Source organism: Chanodichthys erythropterus, chromosome 24 (assembly GCF_024489055.1).
Source record: "Chanodichthys erythropterus isolate Z2021 chromosome 24, ASM2448905v1, whole genome shotgun sequence".
NCBI classification, from domain to species: Eukaryota; Metazoa; Chordata; class Actinopteri; order Cypriniformes; family Xenocyprididae; genus Chanodichthys; species Chanodichthys erythropterus.
In genome coordinates this window covers 9,901,743-9,925,152 of record NC_090244.1, presented here as the reverse complement: position 1 = coordinate 9,925,152, position 23,410 = coordinate 9,901,743, and the positions used below count along the sequence as shown (strand labels likewise).

Genomic DNA, 23,410 nt, shown 5'->3' with positions numbered 1-23,410 from the left:
CAAATTACCTTGATTTCTTGGAGCGCAAGCCTCGGTTAGCGTACCTGACACATGTCGCGGTGCATTATTGGGGCAGTTACCTTTCAGACATGTGCTGAGGAGTGAACAGGGAAAAGGTTAGAAGGTTTCATTCACCAGTTAAAAATAGTAGAGCCTTGGTAATGGGGGAATGATCATTTCCACCGTGCAGCGAGGTCTTCGATGGCTGCTGACAGCATTAAAGGCGTAGCAAGGATGTGAGGTACTTCAGAAGAACCTAATCAAGCGCGATACGTCTCACTGAAAAGGTTTCGGGTTTTGAAGAAGGCTGCAAATGGAAATGGAGAGCAGGGGAACTTATTTAGAAACATATCTAAACATTTATACAGCGACCAATGCACGTTTTGTTAAGAGGTTGGCGAAGGTTCTAGCATATGTTCGTTAATCAGAAACAAGGATAGTAATGGCATACATAAAACATTTGCAAGAACAAAGCATTTGTAAAAGTACTATGGATTTGCTTTCACAAATTAAGTGTGCACGACCAACTAAATATTCTTTTACATTAGCTTAATGGACCCAGTTTTGGCCATAACAATCTAAATTTAAAGAGACAACTGAAAGCATACATCAAAGCTGCAGTTTTAAATTGTCTGCCATACACTGAGATTCATCTTGAGTTGGTGCTGAATGCAAATGTTTCTGGATCAGAGTATGGGTGAGATATGGCTAGTTTTGATGTATGCATCTCATTATGACTGTATAAATTACTTGTATATGACACATACATGAATTCACACTGAAGAGAAAACAGTACCACAACCTCCTTACGCATATGGTTGGTTTTAAAACTCAATGTTCACTAAATGATCTCTGGAGAAGGATTTAGCTTTTCCCTAAGCTACAGTTTCTCAGAAATGTTTTCATACTAAACATAGACTTAAAGTGTGAAATGTTTATAGCATCCCATTTATATAGAACAGTAAACTTAAATGAAGAAATTTGGGCTAATTTACAAATATTGTGGGAGAACAATGAAAAAGTACAATACAGTGTTACTTGTCAAAATTGCCATACTGCATCATAATGTAAGCCTAATGATTTAATCAGTTTGTTTTAATGGGACAAAAAGAGAAAGGGACGATAGAAAAAAAAAAAAAAAATCCACCGTGTACCCTTAAACACATTGTAGCTATAGAGACAGAAATCTTTATTTTAAAGTGTTGTCAAATCGATTAATCGCATCTAACATAAACCTGTATATATGGGTCAATGACTTCAGAGTAACCAATATACTGTAAAGGGAACGTTTTGGATCAATTCATGCGGTCAATATCATGTGACAGGAGGTGACATCATTCAGACACCTGAAAAAGGCCACATGGTTGTGAAGCAAAGTAACTAACTCTCATGTTTTCACTTGCTCATACGCATGTCCCGAAACATCAAGTCATTCAATGCAATTGCTATAAAACAAGGAAAATGTTGTAATATTTTAGAAACTTGTACTAAATATAAAATTTTTAATTGTCCTTTTGCTAGCTAGCTAAATATCAGCCTGTTAGCATTGTTTGAAAATATCGTCATTTGGTATAACCAAAAGTGTCATTCGGTAAAACCGAAATTTTTGTTAAACCAAATGACTTTTTTAGTGACAAATTTTGTCCATCATGTAAAAAATATATATATATATAATAAAACTTCAAAATTAATTGTTATTTTTTTTTTACACTTTTAAAACCCTAATTTGCCAATGACCCATATATATGTGCACAAACACATTATATATTTATAAACTTTTATGTTTAATGTGATTAATCACAATTTGACAGCGTTATTTTAAAGCAGTAGTTCACCCTAAAAAAAAAAAAAAAAATTGGCATTTACTCACCCTCATGTTGTTTCGAACCTTAATGACTTCTTTCAAACACAAAAAAAATTTGTTTGAAAATTAGGCTTTTTTTTTTTTTTTTTTTTTTGATGAAAGCAAAATGAGACTAGGTCTATTAAGCTACAAAATTACTAAAAAAAAGCACCACAAAAGTATTCTAAAAGTATAAAAGTGGGGATGTTTGGGCATAAAAGTATGTGCTTTTTGTCATGGAGTGCTTATTCGCTTTCATTTTATGGAAAAGATTACATTAAATAGTATTAGCAGCTTATTAAATAATGTTGGGACCATTTTTAAATCAGCAGCATATATATATCAAGAATACATAAATACATTCATATTGTCATTTTATGCAGCAGTTTTAAGGTACAGTGGGCTAATTTTGTACATTATGCAAAGAGTTACTGCAGAATTAAATTAGGTGAATTATTGGACTAAACATGCACATTACACTCATTGTCTCCTCTGAATGATGATGTGCACATCTCACTCGGGTGAAAATCAGTGTAGGTCCTCTCTATTGAATTACACGATAACACACGATGCTACACCAGAGCAGGCCCTTTCCGTTTCATATTACACTGCTGTCTAACAGGTGGCCGGCAGCCCATAGTCGAGCTTGCGCTGAAATAAGTGTGATCTTGTAAGGTCAGGTGTGTTGTCTCATTTTATTCAAACCCCAAATACAAAGATTGAAATGTAGTCTTGTCTGCCAAAGGAACGGCTGAAGGGGGAGGCTGAATTCTTCTAATGAATACATACATTTGTTGCAGATTGTTACCCATTTTTTCCAGATTACATTGGGCACCTTGTTGCCAAGACAACAGCAATTAGCAAGAACTGGGTTACCAGGCAGACAGCAGCTGCGTCCCAATTCATAGGCTGCATCCTTTGAAGGCCACATTTGAAGGTCGATTGCGTCACAACAGCGCGACAAAAACTGTCCCAGGGCACCTTCAAATGTGGCCTCGAAATGCATCCTTCATTTTTTGGGCAATATATATATATATATATATATTGTATCTTACTAAGATGCGATTTTATATAGTTTTTACTGTTTATTATGTATTGAAATGGACCAAGGTGAACATTTAGACTGTAAAAAAGGTGGACGACGCACCTTCACTCACTTCCATTGTAATAAGTGAAGCTGCAAGTGTGCCAATATGGCGCTGACATCTTGAGTCTCGAGTCTGCGCAGTAGTGAGCGGAAAGTAGAGCTGCGATATCAAGGTCCCACCAACATTCCCGCAGAATCGGTTAATACAGTTTACAGCAGAACATTTCATTATGCTGGTGTGAAATAAACAGTTCTGGAAATGTAGAAATTAAAGTTAAAGCCCTAATCTCCTCCCGAAGAACCAGAAAAAAGTCAGTTGGTGCTTCAGTGACTACTTCGCTCAGAGAATCTGTCAATCATGACGTCAAAATCTGCGTTTTTATAGTATCAAATATCTAAAACCAAACTTATTTAAAGAACGAACACTTGAACTAACATCAGCATGATAAAAACTGCCTAAAAAGACAGAAACCATCTTTGGGAGAAAAAAAATTGATGTGTAATTTGATTGTTTATTTTGTCTTACATCCCTTTACATTAAATGTAGAGGACAGGGTTTATGACCTATACTGCCACCTGGGGGTGATCGAGACGCTTTGGCTTCACGTTTCAGGACTTGTGTTGCACGTTTGATTCAGACAGGTTAGGAACATGTTTTGTTTTCTGACAGTTGAATATAACTTTCAAAAACGTCTAGTACAAATGATGCTGTTGCTCGTCAGCTGTCACAGTTGCTAGGCGACAAGAGCAATCACCGTCCCACTTAACTCTTTTACCGCCATTGACAGAATTTTCTGACTTTTCGCGCTTTCACTGTTAAGCCGCAATCACACTAGACTTTGAAAGTGCGAAATTTTATCGGATGCTGCAACGGTCGTGATATGACGCCACAGTCTACAGCGTTTTGTTTTTGATTAACATGAATTCAACATATAGTAATACATTCAAAATGTAAAAATATACAACCTACTTGACTTTACTGCAAAAATGTCATTCTTTTAATTCAGGCAAGAGGTCATGCCATGACGAATCAATCTTCTACTGGTCGCACATGTTCACGTGATGCGAATTCGCAGGTCAGAGTTCACCAAACTTGAACTTTGAAATGCAGCGAAATGCGAAACTTTCAGTATGGGCTTGCGTTTCCGGTTTAACGAAAGTCAATGGGACGAAAAGTGCAGTGTGACCACACCTTTATATGTTAGAGTGCCTGTTACGCAACTTCTGAAGAATCTCCAAATCAAAACACAGGCAAAAAAAGTAGAAACAAGCAATAAAAGCATTGCTTAAGCACTGCTTGTAGTCTGTGAAAAAACACAATTTTCTCACCCTTTTGTTCAAAATGTTGCTTTTTTTTTAATTGAAACCTACCATTCAAGTGTTGATTAAAATAAATGCATGAAGCTAGAATAAAATGTTTTTTGTTTGATTAAAAGGAGTGGCTCTGTTCTTCCTTTTGATATATTGCATATTCAAATATTTATACAATAAAATATTCTGGGGGACATGAAACTTTTTTGTGAAAATTATCAAAAATGCTGGCAGTGGCTGGCAAAAAGACACCAGTAGGGAAAGAGTTAACACCGCTTGGTCCGAACTCCGCAGACTTCAAAGGTGTGGCCTTTGAAGTCTGCTTCCTTCAAAGTCCACAGCCTCTGAATTGGTACACAGCTGCTAGCGGCTACAACAAAGTACACATCGTAACCATAGTAACCAGGGTCAGGCCAGCAGCACAGGCTTGTCTTCACATATAGCATGTGGTAGGAAATGTATGCATTTTGCCCTCCTCATAAAGACTGATAACACAAAATGCATACTGCAAACACTAACATATGGTCCATGACCTCTCATAATTAACCTCAGGTTAATGTTTTACCATACCAACTGACTGACACATGAATTTCTGTTGCTATTTGTACTGCCCACTCACCGTTAATTCAAACATTGACCTTATTTGAAACCTTTTACCCAGTATGAAGTAAATAGATCTGCAACATTCTTTATTAACAGATACAGACAGCCATTACTAAACATGCAAGCATCTCTTCATATAACTGATATAATACTGATAGGCCTATCCATTTTTATTAAGTGATACATCCATACATGTGAGGCCCGTGTATACATGGGAATATATTTTAATATAAATATATATATATATATTTTTTTGCATTTAACATTTTTATAGCCTATATAAAAATGTATATAAGCTATGCCTTTCACTAGCAGTAATCAGTCAGTACCTAATAAATTTCACAAACCATTGCTGAAAGGGTTAGTTCAGTTCAATTCTATTCAGTGAAGGATTCGGCAAACTGATTTAAAGGTAGGGTAGGCAATTTTAGCAAGCTAGCTTTGAAAGCATAAGATCCCACCCTCCCTTCAGAAACCACGCCTCCTTCAAAAAACAGCACAGTTTGCAAAGCATCACGAGGCGTTAAACTACCTAGTGTCTCAAAGCACATAACATTACAATAATAATGAACATAACTTAAAGGGTTAGTTCACCCAAAAATGAAAATTATGTCATTAATTACTCGCCCTCATGTCGTTCCACACAAATTGAGATATTTTTGATAAAATCCAATGGCTAAGTGAGGCCTGCATCGCCAGCAATCACACTCCCTTTTTCAATGCCCAGAAAGCTACTAAAAACATATTTAAAACAGTTCATGTGACTACAGTGGTTCAACTTTAATATTATGAAAGTTACCATTTAGTAGCTTCCTGGGCATTGAAAAAAGGAGTATCATTACTGGCTATGCAGGCCTTACTGAGCCATCGGAGTTTATCAGAAATATCTTAATTTGTGTTCTGAAGTTGAACGAAGGTCTCACGGGTGTGGAACGACATGAGGGTGAGTAATAAATTACATAATTTTCATTTTTGGGTGAACTAACCCTTTAAAAAGCTCTTGTACCACCTGACTGCTGCAGATTCATATAGGGTGGCATTGATAGCGTTGCCATTGAAACGCATAAATGAGTCACAAATCGCTCACAAACATCAAACATTTTACATATCTCGCAATTCTGACTTTATTACATGCAATTGTGACTTTATATCATGAGTCAGAACTGCGAGTTTATATCACACAATTCTGAGAAAAAAAGTCAGAATTACAAGATGCGAAATCTCAATTGCAAGAATAAAAGTCAATTGAGATAAAATGTCGCAATTACCTTTTTATTTTTTATTCAGTAGCGGAAACGAGTTTCCATAGTTATACGTCACAATAGGGAAGAAAAGAGTCACAACTTCTGTGCCAATTTTAAAGAACTAGAGTAGTTTTGTTCGTAAAGGTTTCGTCATCAGACTTATTCAAACAAGTAAATTGAGACTTAAATGATTCATTCAAAAGAACTGTCTCATTAATGTAATTTTGATGATTTTTAAAAAAAAATCTTCCTAAGAGTAAATAATAGGTTGTTCAATGTGGACTACAAACTCACAAAACGATATGACAGTCTTTTCAGAGATGCGTTACCATTCAGGTGTACCACTTCCTGGAGAGATTAAAGGCTCAAAACCTAAAATCTAATTTATTTTTAAATGGTTCTGTCTAGTGAATAGAATGCATGGTTTTATAGTTTTGTGTTAGCTCAAAAAGCAAATTGCATTGTATTTTCTCCTTTTTTTTTCTTTTTTTTTTTACAATAGGGGTCAGTATACTTTTTTCTTAAACCACACATGGTTAAAGCTAGATCCCTCCCACTCTCATGTCCAGAGGCTTTCCCCAGGTGTCCAGAGGTCGTCAGAATGTGTTCAATTAGCTTGTGTAACCAGAGGCAGGGCGGACACTTAATCCCACAGCACCTGCTGCCTCTTCACAGGTTAACCCCAGTCTGCCATGTCACCGACAGAGGCAGGATATCACACGTTAGCCCAGCTCAGTGGCCCTGGATTTACTTGGCCGTCTGATTGGACGTGATCTCCAAGCTGGCCGACTGGCAAGCAGCTGGACACCTAATTAGGAGGCAGAATAAACCCAGATGAAGTTTTTCAGGTGACCCGCGCCCTCTCCGCATGCTAGGTTGCTGCCATTTGTGCAGACCTAATTAACGCAAAATAAGTGCCTGATTACAAGTTTGAAGAGTCTGTACTTATAGAAAGTGGAAAAGTGTTACAGGGCATATCAACCACTTGCCACCTGTGTCGTTTAAAGGGCTAAAGGCACAGGCAAATTCAAGACACAAAGGCAATCATAAAATTAATGTATAACTGATTAAAGATATTAAAAATTATACATAAAAAATTATACATCTTATATTAAAATTATACATATATATAAAAATTATACATCTTATATTGTACATATTAAAAATTATGTACAATATATATAGAGGAGACCGAAGCTAGGTGGATTTTTAAATGGACACATACCAAAAACACCATTAAACATCTACCATTATTAACCAAGAAAAAGAATCAGGGCATGTAGTCACACTCTAGGGGTAAGTTGTCACAACGGAACCTGCCATTTAACAGCCTATTAAACGGTTTTGAGTAAAATGTAAATAATAGTTATGAAAAACAAAATTAATTGGACAACAAAAATGTAAAACGTACAAAATCAAAACAGCTAATAAAATCCATTAAAATGACAACATATAAGACTTGCCACAATCTGACATTTATGAAAAACACCATAGTCGTGATAAGTTTTGAAAAAGACAAAACATAAAAACACCTTTCTTATGTACCTTTGAGTCTTGCCTGAATGTATGTTATTTTAACTTGTCTGATTTATCTATAAAATTAAAATAGTTTTGACTTAAGTCATAAATTAAGACTAAAAAAGTCCAACAGCTGTTTTAATTTATATAATTAGTTACAATTTAATTGCCTTAAAAAAATCTATAAAAATTAATTTAAATAGTTTTGACTTAAATCAAGTCAAATTAAGACTAAAAAAAAAAAAATCCAACAGCTGTTTTAATTTATATAATTACAATTTAAACAACTTAAAAAAAAGCAATTCATATATATATATATATATATATATATATATAAAATATTAGTACTAAAAATATTGTATTTATATAAAAATATTATATTTAAATATTAAATATATTTATATACAAAACTGTAAATGGACTATCGACTACAGACATTCCAGTTACTGAGACGTAGCCCTTGAGACAACTTCTCTATGGAGAATTTTAAGTGTGCACTAACGTTCGGCTTAGTTGATTTGTCAACATTTATATTATTACAAAGTACAAGCATGCTAAAATTAGGCTGAACTAAATTTCTAACCACCGTTATGCCATTATTAAGACTATCAGTACGTTTCACTAAAAATAAATCTTAAGTCTTTGCAGAACTAGACTTGAAATCTGCAGTTCTTATACATGTCATTCAGAAGTAAGAACCAGCCAGACATACACTGTCATTGTAAGTTTTAGACTGCAAAATACTGCAACTAACTCCAAATTAGACTAGAAGGGATTGTAATAGCTTTGTGACAAGTTAGAGGAGAATAACACCTAGGGAGGTAGACAAGTGACCTATGCAATGAGCTCTGCAACTTTACATGAGGCCAACGCCGCTATAAAAACCCCTGAAGCAAGTTGAAATGTCAAGCCGCTTTAAATGTTCCTTCTAATAAGTCACTATAGGTTGGAGGAAAAGCACAGGTTTTCAATTGACAACACACAGATATCCCATGTTTTACAAAGCGCACCCATGATGGATGGTTCGGGTTCAGTAACACCTTTTAAACCAGAGCGATAAAGACTGCAATGAAAGACGCACTGTCTCTTTCTAACAGCCACAACAATGACAGCTATTAAAGCTCGCGACGAGGTCGGACTGAAAGAGCATGGCATAACATCTCTGTCAGCAACCAATTTTGTTGTGGTAAATGTTTTAGTTCTTCTCTCTCTTTATCTAATTAATTCTCTCATACCCGGAGCAATGTGGATCATTTGCGATGGGGACAGGTCAACGCGACGCATAATAGGAACACAAAAGAAGGAAGAATGCGATGGAAAACGTTGAATAATGCAATCACAATTCACAGCATTTCACTTAATTTTCTCCTCAATCAAGTGTTCCGTGCATTTCACCTTTTTTTTCCCTCTCTTTCTCTCGCCCCTCCCCCCGCCCTTTTTTTCTCCATGCAGTGCAAAACTGAACTGATTGCGCAGGGAAATTATAACCCCGGTAAGATTTTTTTTGTTCCGTACCGCGGCAGCACCATTACAGATGAATTAAATGAGAGAGAAGCCCTACGAAGCACAGTCGACACCCTCCCACTCCCGCCCACGCCGAACCCTAGGATCACACTTTTCAATCCAGTCCGCGGCTAAAAGCATTCATTCCTGCGTTCAGGGGCCTCGCACACAACCGCGCCTGGAGCACCTACAAGAACGCGGTCATCTTGCCGGACGGGAAATTTCTGTCAGTAACTAGCGGGATATCAGGGATTCGTATTCATAAAGCCTTGAGAGAATGATTACACTTACAGTAGTTGCACTTAGGGGTCCACTCAAAAAAAAAATGGCACTCTGGGGAACTACAAGAAAAGAAAGCTTTTAGACTGGTGGGGGGAGATTTGACATACTCCTTTCCCACAGAGACAGGCGACTCCAAACATGAGTCGTCTGGGATTTACGTGTTCGATTTATTAGTTCTAATTGTAATTTTTCTTCATTATGAAGGGGGGGGGGGATCTTTCCCCTCTGTATGGAAGTTCACAAAACAGCCGTTTTAAAGCCGTCGCAATCTGCCGTATTGAAAATTGTCCTTCAATCAGCGCTGAAGTGCTTGTTAAAACAGATGCATTTTCTTCAACCTCTGCTCTATCAACTGAACAATCGTATTCCCACAGGGAAGCTTCTCACTTAGTAAACTGGCTATAATGAATCAATTTCAGAATTAGTTTTTGTTGTTATTATTGTGGCATTAATGTTGGTGTGGTGTTGTGTGTTTCGAACCCACCTCCGTTTTTTGGTTAATGCTGGTCGACTATGTGGGAGCTGACTAGGTAATGGAAGCTCAACTATTTCATTAGGCTTTTGAGGGGGGGGATCTGCTAAAAGGGGGCATTACCATATTCTATACTTTCCCTGCTATTTAAAAATGTCAGTAGATGAATGTGAACTGAGTATCTTAATGTTCAAACATCTGTTTTGACAACAACCTTTTCACTTTCAGCGAGAAAAGACAGGACAGTGGATCGAGCAATACTGTAATATAAATATTACAAGTTTTATTTTTGAACATTGCAACTTAGTAAAAAAAACATGAAAAAAATCAAAATATATATATATATAAAAAAAAACATTTAGTGTAAATGCATAAAAGACATTACATTTGTAATAAATAAAACTTTAATATAAAAAAGGATGTATAAAAAGACTCCGATTCCATGAGTCTCTCCAATCACACGTCTGTACTCACACATGCAATATCATACGCATCCGTGGCGCATGTGAAAGTTGACAACGTATTCAGCATTGGTGCGCTGCACAGAGATGGCGAAGGGCTCGAAGGGATGGAAGGTGAACGCGACCAGTCTCCTGACCGCGTGGTTAATGGGTCTGCCCAGCAGGCCTGCCTGGATCTTAAATTTCAGCAATCCCGAGTCCCTCGCGTAGAACCTGCAGGAGGAAAAAAAAAGCAGTGCCAGTTTATTATGATTGCATGGCGACAGCAAGACTCTGATGTGTATTTTACAGCATAAGCGAACTGTTGTTTGGTACATCAGAAAATTATGGTAACATAATTTTTGAGAGCTCTCAGGAAGTGTTTTAAATATCGCCTGTCACGGCATGAAATTACACTTCAGTGTTTCAAGATTTAACAAGGAAGTTGATGCAGACCTCACGCTGGGCCTCGTTTTTCACTATACTGGAAAAGTGGGCGTACATTCTGGCCTCTTCTGCAATTCACTGACTTTGACAACAATCTTTAGACTGTGTGTATCTCTACGTTTAAGGATAAAAAAACTCAATAATACTGAGGAATGCTTTAAAAGTACTTAAATAATATTTCAAGAAAAGGTACAAACAGAAGGGACTCTTAAGCTTAAAGGTACCGTATGGGATGATCGCCACAGGTCTTCGGCCGTTCCATGACAGACACCCACTTGTCATCGTAGCTGAAGAGGGACAGATCCAGATACGGGCTGCTGCTGTAGGACTGAGCACTGATGGGCAGCTGACCAAGAAGCCTCCTGACCGCCTCTGTGTGCCCTCCGTATTTGGCATTCACGATGGTGTCTTTGAACCTAAACACAAACAAAACAGTCCACAAATAATGTGCTCTGTGCAGGCCAAGTGACTCACATTAATTAAACAGAAAACCCCCTTCGGTGTGGGCGGTGCTACCAAACATGATGGCAAAGAAATAGAAACCAAGAAACAGCTGCTTAGGACAAAACCTTGGATCAAAATGGAAGAGAGATCATGTCACCTATCAAACTTTAAAAGGGATTTTTTTGTACCATTTTTATTTGTACCAAAAGTAGAGAAATTACAAGATAATGAAGATATATGTAAAACAGTGCGGAATGAGACTGACGATTTATATTTAGTCTAATAAATACTTTTGTCAGCAAAAAATTACAGTCCCCCTGTGGTAAATTTTTTTAATGTTGTTTATGTCTATGTGTTTTTTTTTTTTTTTAAATATCCTTTAGACAAACCATTGCTGACTATTTTCTCTTTAAAACTTCAGTGAACCAAAGACAGTCTCTAAAATGTGGTTTGAAATCACTGGTACGTCTGACGTCACAAACTACCTTGTAACCAATCACGTCAGAGCCAGTGGATCTCTGAGCAGGTGTGATTGAGTGCAGGCGGGGCTAATTTACATATGCACAGAACTGTGCATACTAAATGAGGCAAGCGTCTAGAGTTACATTTAAGCTTGTTTTATTTTAAGCCATGAAGAAACGTTTGAAAAAAACGTTTAAATATGTCATTTTAGTGATTAAAGATGAGTTTTAAGGGATAAAATTATTGACTACGGACTTTAAGGGAAAAAAATATATATATTTTATGATTTGGACACTATGTACACTACTGTGGGGGTTGGGTTTTTTTTTTTAAGAATTGCTATTTTTTCAGCAAGGATGCATTATATTGATCAAAAAGCTCTTTATATTGATCAAAATTGCTATTTCAAATAAATGCTGTTGAACTTTCTATTTATCAAAGAAAAACATTAAGAAGCACAACTGATTCTATCATCAATAATAATAATAAAGGTTTTTTCAACACCAAATCAACATCATATGATGATTTCTGAAGGATCATGTGACACTGAAGACTGGTATAGTGGCTGCTATCACTTGATTATGTTATATTTTAAAATATATTTTAATACAAAATGGTTATTTTAAATTGTAATAATATAAAGAATATTATAAAAGACTTCTTTCAAAAACCCACAGAAATCTTACTAACCCCACAACTTTTGTATGAACGTGTCTACCTCACTTAAGGTTTTTCTTAGAGTTTCAGAATCTTTTTTTTTTTTTTTTTTTTTTTAAAGCAGCCTGCATTTTAGAGACACAATTAGTGTTTTTAACATCAAAAGGTGTCAGCATGAGCGAGTTCTCACCCAATATGTAGAGCAGCAAATTTTATACGGAGTCATTGTGAGGGTCTTTTGTGAGAAAGTGAGGCAGACCTCCTCTGGCTCAACCATCAATTTGTGGCTTATGAATTGATTCTCTTGATTTTTATATCTCACCTGCGTTGTACCTGACGGGCAAAGTTGTTGCTGGAAGCAGAGCAGGGGAACTGCACGGCCTCGCTGTGGAGTGTGGCGTTACGGAAGAGGTCGCAGAAGTTTTCAAAAAGCTCCAGAAGTTTGTCAGAAGTGTTCTCAAAGACTGCTATAACCTCTGTGGTTAGCATATTGTAAACCACGAAGAAAGAGGGCTAAAAATCAAGAGGAGAGGATAATTGAGACGGTAGTTTACACAATGATAGTTTACTTTTGAAAGCACAACCGATCCAACAAAAATGACAACACAAATCCCACCTGTATGGAGGTTCACAACAAAACCATAACAAACATTACATCTTACACTACCTAAGATTAAGGTATGACGCCAGCAAGGGCGTATCTGATTCAGTCTCCGATTACTCCAGTGCATGCGTGTTGTGGGTGAGATGGTGTTTTTTTTTTTTTTTTTTTTACCTGCGAGGGGTCGGTGACCCTCAGCGTGACCACATCTTCACTAGTGTACTTGATGAATAGGTGATGTTCGTCCAGGAGCTGCATCTTCCACATGCGCAGCTGCCTGAGCTGATCGAAGAATTGAAAGAACCGCCGTTTGGCCGTAGCGCTGCCATCCTGCTCTGCCCTCCTCCACAGGTACACCAGCAGACGGTGCTTCAAGGAGTTGATGGTTTTCTCTTTATACAGGCGGGAGAAACCAGGCTGGCCTTCAGCCTGGGCCTCGGGGTAAACTGCAGACAGCGTCAGCAGATCATCCTCGTAACAAAAACGACCGATGGTGCGCACGTCAAGGAAGGTTCCTTCTGGTGTCACCTGGACAGGAGGAAGGAACAAAAATGAATTTCATTTAATATTTTTGTTAAATAATAATGGGTGGGGGGGAACAAAAAACAACACTTTTTTTTTTTTTGGGTCGTTTTGCCATTTTTAGTTGTGCAAACAGTAGAGAAATTACAGAAAATTATGGAAAAAAGAGAAGGAAAATTAATTGGACCAGTCAAACCTAACAAACCAGGTTGAAACCTGTCGCCCGCCTGAGCAACACTGACTAATAAACGATTATGTCAATGTTGAGAATATAATTTAAATTTAAAAATATAGGGTCTCATACGGAAGGCTGCATCCTATTGAGGCTGTGTTCTTCCCTATCCAGCCCTTCTGAGGCGTGTAGGTTTAATGCTAGAATGTAAAGTAGGGCTGCACGATATATCCCATGAGATTGTCACGCGTATTTCGTCAGTAAAGCCGGTTCCCTGATTACCGTTAAATCTCCATCACCTGCTTTCAAATGGAGTGGCATTTAATAGACAGAGCCGTAGATCACTGAAAAGCCACGCAATATCGCATTCATTATCGAAGTCGATTCATCTGCGATATGAACACGATATTGCGTGGCTTTTCAGTGATCTACGGCTATGTCTATTAAATGCCGCTGCATTTGAAAGCAGGTGATGGCGATTTAGCGGTAATCAGGGAACAGGCTTTATTGATGAAATGCGCGTGACAATCTCATGCGATATATCGTGCAGCCCTAATGTAAAGCCCAGAATACACCAAGCCAACGGTCGGCTGTCGAGGAGTTTTTGTTCGTCGGCCGACTAAGTTTTCTCAGTGTGTTCCGCACCATTGGCTGTAGTTGGTCCTGCTTTTTTTCTGGCCGATTCGACATGTTGAATCGGCGTCTGTCAGTCGGGCCATCTGATCATTCTGATTGGCTGTTCAGCTACTGCCACCTGCTGGTACGGAAAGGCATTTCTTCTTACGCAGGCTCAGAATGGATATGCTACTTGGCCGTTGGGTGTCAAGCATCGGTTTGGTGTGTCAGGGCAACTTTGGACCCAGACGCTGCCGACGTAAGCCAACCCCACAGTCTGCTTTCGTCGCCATCTGCGTCGGCTTGGTGTGTTCCATGCTTAAATGCAGTCCTAGTAAGTGTGCATGGCTATGTCACACGTTCCCACCCCCATGGTCATGGCACAAAATACTATTAAAAATTAATTTGGGAAAAATACTTTGTATTGGGAAGGCTGCCTTCCAAGGATCCTTTAAATTGAGATGGCTTTCTGCGGCTTCTTTTCTTCGAGATATGCAGCCTTACTAGGGTATAGCCTTCCATTTGAGAAACACCCATACACTCGCCAACCACTTTATTAGGCACGACTGTTCAACTGCTCATTAGCGTAAATGGCAGAAACTCAATGCATTTAGGCAAGTAGACACACGGTCAAGATGATCTGCTGAAGTTTAAACTGAGCATCAGAATGGGGAACAAATATGATTTAAGTGACTTTGAACGTGGCATGGTTGTTGGTGCCAGATGGACTGGTCTGAGTATTTCAGAAACTGCTGATCTACTGGGATTTTCATTTTTGGGTGTACAGAGAATGGTCAGAAACAAAGAAAATATCCAGTGAGCGACAGTTCTGTGGGCCAAAATGCCTTGTTGATGCCTTAGGTCAGAGGAGAATGGTTTGAGCTGATAGCAAGGTAACTCAACAGTAACTCAATCACTCGTTACAGCACAGTTCTGCAGAAGAGCATCTCTGAACACACAACACGTCAAACCTTTAAGCAGATGAACTACAGCAGCAGAACAACACACCAGTGCCACTCCTATCAGCTAAGAAAATGAATCTGAGGCTAAAATTACTGGAAGTCATTGCCTGGTCTGATGAATCTCCATTTCTGCTGCGACATTCAGATGGTAAGGTCAGAATTTGGCATAAACAGCATGAAAGCATGGATCCATCCTGCCTTGTATCTACAGTTTAGGCTAGTGGTGGTGGTTTAATGGTGTGGGGCTATTTTCTTGGCACACTTTGGGACCCTTAGGACCAACTGGGCATTGTTTAAAAGCCACAGCCTACCGGAGTATTGCTGCTGACCATGTCCATCACTTTATGACCACAGTGTACCCATCGTCTGATGGCTACTTCCAGTTCCAGCAGGATAATGAGCCATGTCACAAAGCTCAAATCATCTCAAACTGGTTTCTTGAACATGACAATGAGTTCTCTATACTCAAATGGCCTCCACAGTCTTCAGATCTCAATCCAATAGAGCACCTTCGGGATGTGGTGGAACGGGAGATTTGCATCATGGATGTGCATCTGACAAATCTGCCACAACTGCGTGAGGCTATCATGTCAATTGGGGCTTTCGCACCGAATAGATAAGAAACTCAATTATAGGAACTAGCCACTAGGATAGCTCACCGAGAACTAATTTCTCCCCCGGGCCATGTTCCTGGTTGCATTCGCACTGGGAATAGGAACTGTGAAGCGCTGTCTTTAAGCATAACATTTACCAACGCTAAAAGCCGGTGGATGGAGGATGCCGTGATCTGAGCTGTGTTTGTTGTGTGTCGTGGGTTTCGTGATAACGGAGATGGAATGTAAACGCACAATTTACGCGACTGAAATAGCAAAAATTGGGGCTAAGAGACGAAATCTCCTATGACAACTTTCAGTATCGAGGCGGAAAAGAGAACACAACCCTGCAGACAACAGGTAAATGCCATTATCGCTGTTTTCCATGTTTGTGAAATAAATACATTTACACGGCTTTTTAAAATGCCAGGTGCCGGTGTTTGACATGCGTTTGAACCAATCAACATACACTTATGTCACTGATAGTTCTTATAGTGCTGGTTTAGACCCTACTCTGAAGTAGGAGCTAATTTAGTTCCCCCAAAAGCATTTCCTAGAACTAAAATCATCCCTAGCTCCTGTGGTGCGAACACGCTAAAATCCGGGTACTTCAGCCAATAATTCTAGGTACTATGAAAAGGTTCCTCTGGTGCGAAAGCCCCTAATATGGACCAAAATCTCTGAAGAATGTCTCCAGCACCTATGTCATGAAGAATTAAGGCAGTTCTGAAGGCAAAAAAAGGGTCCAACCAGGTACTAGCAGAGTGTACTGAATAAAGTGGCTGATGATTGTAGATTTATCTCTTTATTGGCATTTCTTTAGTATTTATATTTGTCTAAAATGTACAGAAATGACAAGAAATTATGTGAATGAATGGGGTGATGGGGCTGGCAAAATGACAACCCAAATTCAAACCTGTGTCGACACCCTTGGGCACCATGGTTTGATAAAGAATCATTTCAATAAAATATTTAAAATTTTTCTTTAAGATATTTTTTAATACTTTTGTCCTAAAAAGTGGAGAAATTACAAAAAAAGATGAGTATAAAAGGGGGTAATGGGACTGGCAAATGACAAAAACCTGTGCCGCCCACCTGAGAAACATAAACGGACTAAATAAATTTAGTTGACAACCAATTGTCTATAATATTTTTTGGGAGGGGGGGTTGAATAAAAATAAGACACAAATACAACATGTAAGACACAGTTCTGGGTGATTTGTGCTGTACAGTGAAGTCTTAGACACAGTTACTCTTACCTGAAATACATGTATGGTCTGTTGCTGCACAGAAAGCACCGCCAGTATATTTCTGTACAGGTACAGTCCTTGATTGTGTGACAGAATGATTTTGTCACACTTAAAGGTGCGTGTATCACACAGTCGGCCTGTGTGAAGGTCTATGATGTGCAGTGAGTAGTCCTCAAGAGGTGAGCGAGGGTTCGGTGTCACAGATTCGTTGTTTCTGTACACCTCAAAAAAGTGCGGATGAGGTTCTTCAGGCAAGTAGGCAGCAGAGCCGACGATCACATAGCGGCAGTCGTCGGTAAAAAGACTGCACTCTCTATTCAAGTGCTCACCGTTGGAGGCCACGTTGGTGACGTGGAGCAGGGAGAAGAAGCGTTCGAAGAGTCTGCCTCTGATGTTGAGGGAGCGTTGGTCATTCCCATTGGCAAGTGTTTCTCCCTCCTGACCCTGGAGAAGATCTTCAGCGGCTTGGCATCCTTGATACTCGTAGATTTCCAAGGAAGTCTGATCAGAGGAGAATGCAATAAAGCATCGTCCGTCAGGGGAGAACTTACGCAGGAAGCAGGGCGGCTTCTCCACGTTCACCACTGTGAAGTTGGGGAACATGTTCTGGTGGAAACAGCGCACACGGTACCAATGAGCTCCGAGTGGACCTGAGCAGATCCGACGCCTTTCAAGCCTGTGGACCACATTCTGGTTCTGGATGCGTCTCGGCTTCAGAGTGGGGAAATCATCCTCTGATGTAGTGTTGCGGTGAGCAGCCATAATAACAGCTTTACCACTGTAAATGAGAAATTAAACAATCAAGTTAATAAATGCAGAGCAGATCTCCCTACAAAATTATTTTATAGGCTATATAAAACAAAAAATAACAGCTGTATCACCACAAATGAGAAATTATAACATTATTGGATGAGATTATAATAATAAAGTTAATAAATACAAAGCAGATATGATCTCACTGCAAAAGTATTTCATATAATACTTTTTATAATGCAAAAATGTAAACAAATAGGGAGACAAACACTGTTTTTGTTGCTTTTTCGCATTTATTTTATACTTAAAACATAAAAACAAGCTCGTTTCAAAAATTAATCACAATAAAACATCAGTATAAACACCAAAACACACGCAGCTGATATCTCTTACCTGCATGTTAATTTAAGTACTTCTCATGTTAATATCTGTGCAGCTTTAACTCTCTGGGAGTGCAAGCATGGACAAGAGACAACCTACACCAACATAAAATAAAAAATGAGAGCAAAAACGTTTGAAAGGGAGGTACAATGCGATTTAAAAGTTTATTCGCGAGTGTAAATAAGTTTAGAGGTCTGTTCGCTTTCCAACCGGCGGAAGTAACAGGCATCGGCGAGCTCTGCGCATAAACAGTGGACTTAGGGTGCACAGAGTGTCAGAGCGCCCCCTTCAGCAGCGGCGAAACATCGCAACTACACCACTGTGGTAAAACGAATGAGATTCTTTGAGCGATTTGGTTTGATTAGATGGCCTGTCAAATACACCGTTAAAATCATTAGCGCTGCGTGAATATGTAGGATAAGGATATCTACAATGCTAGTTTGGTTTTCTGAGGAGATTATTACTGTTAGTGACAAAAGCTACAATAAATTATTTTGGAAGAATTCCCTGCTTATAAAAACCGAACTGGTTTGCTGGTCTCTTACCCGTTTTTAAAATGGTTTGTGGCTCTTTTCAGGTGGTCAGGCTAGGAGACTAGCTTGCTGAACTAGTTTAAACTGATTTAGGATCGTCTTTCAGCATAAGTATTGGGACAAGGTATAGGAAAGGATTCAGGATTGGGCTAGTGAGAGCACTAAACCCCTGCTTAAACCATCCTAATCTGGTTTGTTCTTAAGCGGTCTATGGCTAGATTTAAAGAGGTTTTGGGAACTTTCCAAATGGTCTCATCTGGTGTTGTCCATGTTCTTTACTGTATTTTGGGAAACATAGAGAGTGTTAAGAATTAGAGTGCATAAAAACAAAATGGCCACCCACAGATAACAGCACTGAACATCATGAAATGCATTAGTATTTAGAAGGTTGTGAAGTCTCTGGTTTTTACAATCAATTAACACTGCTTTTGTCATTTTTTACAAGATGTAATAAATCATTCAAAACCAAAAAAGTAATTCGGCTGAACCAAATTAATACAATTTCGGTTTTACCAAATGACACTTGTTTATACCGAATGACGATATTTTCAAACAATGCTAACAGGCTGATATCTAGCTAGCTAGCAAAAGGACAATCGAATATTTTATATTTAGTGCAAGTTTTTAAAATATTACAACACTTTCCGTGTTTTCTAGCAGTTGTACCGAATAACCTGATGTTTTTTGACATGCGTGAAAACATTAATTTTTTGAATAGTTAAAAGAGAGTTAGTTACTTTGCTTCACAACCATGTGGTCCTTTGTAGGTGTCTGAATGATGGCACATCTTGTCACATGATATTGACCACATGACTTGATCCAAAATGGCATCCGAATGACATCAATGAAATTAATTTTTTCAGACATTCTTTCTCATAACAAAGCAACGACTTCTACACATAATTTTAATACCATTTTGCACTATGTTGATACATGATGTTATAAAATCATGCCAGAATAAAAAATATATACATTTATTACATTTTAAGATACTTTAATCACAAATTAAATGGCAGTATTGGCCTTTAGGCGGTTAAACCAAATGACCTTTTGACACTTCAAAAACTTTAACATACCTTTATTTGTAGCAAAATATAATTAAAACCTTTAAAACATTTTGGATTCAATAAGAGAAATCTAGTTCTTTTTATTATCTAGTTCTTTTTATGATCTAGATCTTTTTATTATTATTAAGTCCTTTGGACATAAAAAAAAAAAAAAAGACCTGTCACGTGATTGACCCGTATAAGATTACCTGATGATTAATAGAAGGCTTTTAGCTGAAACTTTTATTTCCCTATTGTAAATGGAATAAAGAAACGTTATTTTTAGTTATACTCACCTAAGGCATACATTAGTATGGCCAGCATTTTTTTCAGCAGGGTTATTAAATTTACTTTTCAGGTAGAAGAAATTTCTTGGTCAGGGTTTGGTTGGTGAAAGGTCTAACAAAAAGGAAATTTAGAACTGATAATTAGGGACAAAGCACTTCCCATTTATGTACCCATTAGCAGAGTACACCGAAAAGGCAAAGCAGTGACAGATGAGGTCATCTCACTCTTTTGTCTTCCCTTTCTGCCATAGAAAAAAAATGACAAATGCTCAAAATGCCTTTTCGCTTCCACGTTTTATGGAGCATTTGGACTTTGTAAATACACTTTTAATTCCGTATTCAATAGGCTGCATGCTCGTCTTCCAGAAAATGTTTAAAATTATGATATTAACAAACCATTTTTAAATGTCAATTGACAGGGTAGTTTCATAATGATTAGGACAGAGGTCAATAAATCGTTACAGAACACCACTAATGGAGGTGCTTTCCTGGTACAGTTTTAAATTATTATGGTGATTTTTATTTTTTTTATTTTTTTTTTGAAGCAATCATTCCATAAATGAAATTACACAATAAAAATTAGGGTACAAACGTTTAAAAAAAGTATATATAGTATAGGTTATATAACATATAATATATACATATATATAATTTTATATATATATAAAATTCTAGAATAAATTCAGACCCTGAGTGAGCATACATTTTTTTTTAAATGACTTGAAGTTGCAAGACAAAGATTACTGACATATGTAAACACTATTTCAGTGTTTCTACTTTAAAAGTTCATATTTTTTTCAATGTGTTACTTGCCATTTCTTTGTAATTATTTGCCAGCAATTTCTGATTGAAAACTGTAAATCCTACACCATTTTTTATCCAGTGTAAATGAATATAGTGTTACATACAGGCTGATTCCTACATACATGCGTTTGTTTGACCGAATAAGATATTAAGCTTAATCTTGCAGTACTTCTGATGTGGAGCTCCAAAAAGGAACATAAGATAAAGTCTAATTTGCCCAAATTCATTTAGTGTTCTTTCTCCAAAATGGATTATGAGGGCTGAAAAATTGAAAAAGAAAAATGAATAAGAACTGAGCACAGAAGGAAACCTGTGTGCTTGGCCTTGAGAGTATCATAATGGATTTGTACCCAATTATCCTCGACCCAAGTATGTAGAGACCCAGTTGGTAGATTATATAAGTTGTAATCTTCAGTAATGGCAGGTTGTGAGCATGAAAGGTATTCCAGTGGAAAAACATGGAAAAAGAACATTAGAGCCCTCCAAATGCTACGTGCCAGCGTTTTGAGTGCACTCTCTACCCATGGGCCAAAGCGCTTCGCTTAGGGGCCAAAAACATGGCAGCTATAACATTATGGTATAGGGTTTGCATTTGAGATTTTTCCAAATAATGGCCTTTCATTCGGCTCTTTTCTCTTTGTCAAGGGTCATCATCTTCCCTTTCAGGTTTTGTTTTTGGTTTTTTATGTCCCCCCTCCTCACTCTCTGGCAAAATGCATGAGGAAGATTCATTTCCTCTGCATCCAGAGCCCAAGTGGTAGATGGAGGGTCCTTAAGGCTTGTTTTTAGACTGATATGAGGGCCTAATGCCGAAGAAGCAAAACAAAGAGCACAGGGAAATCACAAATTCTGTAGTAATGAAACTTTCACTGTCGATTTCAAGCTAGGAAATGGCCAGGCCAGTGGAAACTCCAAGTACACTCAAACCGGTGGCATATAGCCTTAATTACGAACCTATTGCATGCTAGCCGTAATTGGAAAAAGCAGTTTTAAAAGGTTGCTTTTTGCGCAGAAGAAGTGAAGATGGTGTTTTTTTTAACATTTCTGAAAATCTACGTTGAATAGAGGCTGTGTTTGACATTTAAAAAGAAGCTTTTACCTTCTCAATATAGTTGGTACTCAGCAACATAATAGAATGTTGCCGTAATTGTAGCTTCCTTCAAACTTTAGGGGGATTTTTTTTTTTCTTTCCACAATTCCTTTTCTTGATGTCCAATTGATCGCATATTCCACAGGCACCGTGACTTATTCATTTCTCTCCAGGCAAATTCAGCAAGATTCAAATGTTGCTCGATCACTGAAAAAAAAAAAAAAGCAAAATTATTTTGCAGGAAAAAAAATCTAATAACTCAGATCAAAAAGACCACCAGGGAGCTAACAATGACCGGTTTGGGGGAAAAAAATCTAATTATGATAAGTCATGACTGTATTTCTCATTGTTTAAAGTTCTAACACATTATGACCAGATTAAGTATCTGAGATCAACAGGTTGCATTTTACTGTTTCCATATTATCATGCTTCATATCATAAAGCTCTAAAATAAAACTTTATTGTAGAGTTTCATGCCATTTTGAGTCATATTCACAGAAAAAGGCCTTTATGGACCGAGCAGAATTATGTAGATCTGCCTGCTGGCTGCTTGGTCAGTGTGTGTAAATATATTCTCCTAACACTAAACCCTCACAGATAGAAATAAAGCCGTGTGCTCCCTCATTGGCTGACCAGAATACATGGCTGCATTCAATTGGTCGTCCTGATCAGCTGACAGGATGCTGTTGCTTAGAAACATTGTTTCCTACCAAAGCCAACCCTTCTCTGCAGCCTTGCCAGTCCAATCAATGTGTCCACAGACTGGTAGCTTAAATCTCATGCTGGATTTCAAACATGTCTATGTGTTGCTTCTCATAAAATCATCTTATAATTAATTCAAGTGCCTCACTTAAATGATTAAGTGTCTTAAAATGTGATGTTTAAAAGATGATCAATACACTTCCTGCATGCAATAAACATATGTTTTGTAAGCAAATGAGTGTCGTGGTAATCAGAAATCTAGTTGTTTACATGCGATACAGACTACAGATGCTGTACAACACACATTTCAGCCTCGTCTTTAAGTATCAGGCAAATTCTAATTCTGGTTTCCGTGGAAACCTCTCAGAGCCAAACAATGGATGAAGGGTAAAGGACAAGTGCAGGATGCCGATCTTTCTTTTGTAGATGCGTGTGTGAGCGTGCATGTAAGAAGGCTTGTGTGCGTGTGTGTTATGGGGGAGGGAAACATTCTGGACAGGCATAGTTGGGTCCATAATGAGCGCGTACAGCGTGTCATGGGACTCTACGTGTAAAGATTGCTCGCATCTCCTTGTACATCAGTCCTCGTTGAGAGCCGGAGACTGCAGGGCATGCAAATCAGGAGTTATTTCAACACCCTCTGCTTCATCTCCACCACGTATTTTGCCAGATTTTAAGTTTGTTTACTCCTTGTCATATTTCGCTTTCAGCAAATATGCCCATGCGTACCTTTCTTATGAATTCAGTCTTTTTTAAAAAAGACCGTGAATGACGGTTTGTAGGCAA

At 38.0% G+C, this 23,410-nt stretch overlaps 1 protein-coding gene across 3 annotated transcripts; it reads right to left on the bottom strand.

Annotated features, from left to right (window-relative positions):
- Positions 1-247: 247 nt before the first annotated feature.
- Positions 248-18,364, bottom strand: det1 (DET1 partner of COP1 E3 ubiquitin ligase). Of its 3 annotated transcripts, none has more exons than XM_067379543.1 (7): positions 18,175-18,364; positions 17,038-17,806; positions 13,089-13,442; positions 12,636-12,826; positions 10,975-11,166; positions 10,338-10,537; positions 248-307 (listed from the first exon to the last, which is right to left on the bottom strand). In XM_067379543.1, exons 2-6 carry the CDS (start codon positions 17,788-17,790, stop codon positions 10,348-10,350), a joined length of 1,680 nt encoding a protein of 559 aa, XP_067235644.1. In that variant the 5' UTR covers positions 17,791-17,806; positions 18,175-18,364; the 3' UTR covers positions 248-307; positions 10,338-10,347. The 3 variants fall into 3 exon arrangements, with proteins under 3 accessions (XP_067235644.1, XP_067235645.1, XP_067235643.1); XM_067379544.1 differs by lacking the exon at positions 248-307 and adding an exon at positions 6,166-6,896; XM_067379542.1 differs by lacking the exon at positions 248-307 and having other exon boundaries at positions 10,122-10,537.
- Positions 18,365-23,410: the final 5,046 nt, after the last annotated feature.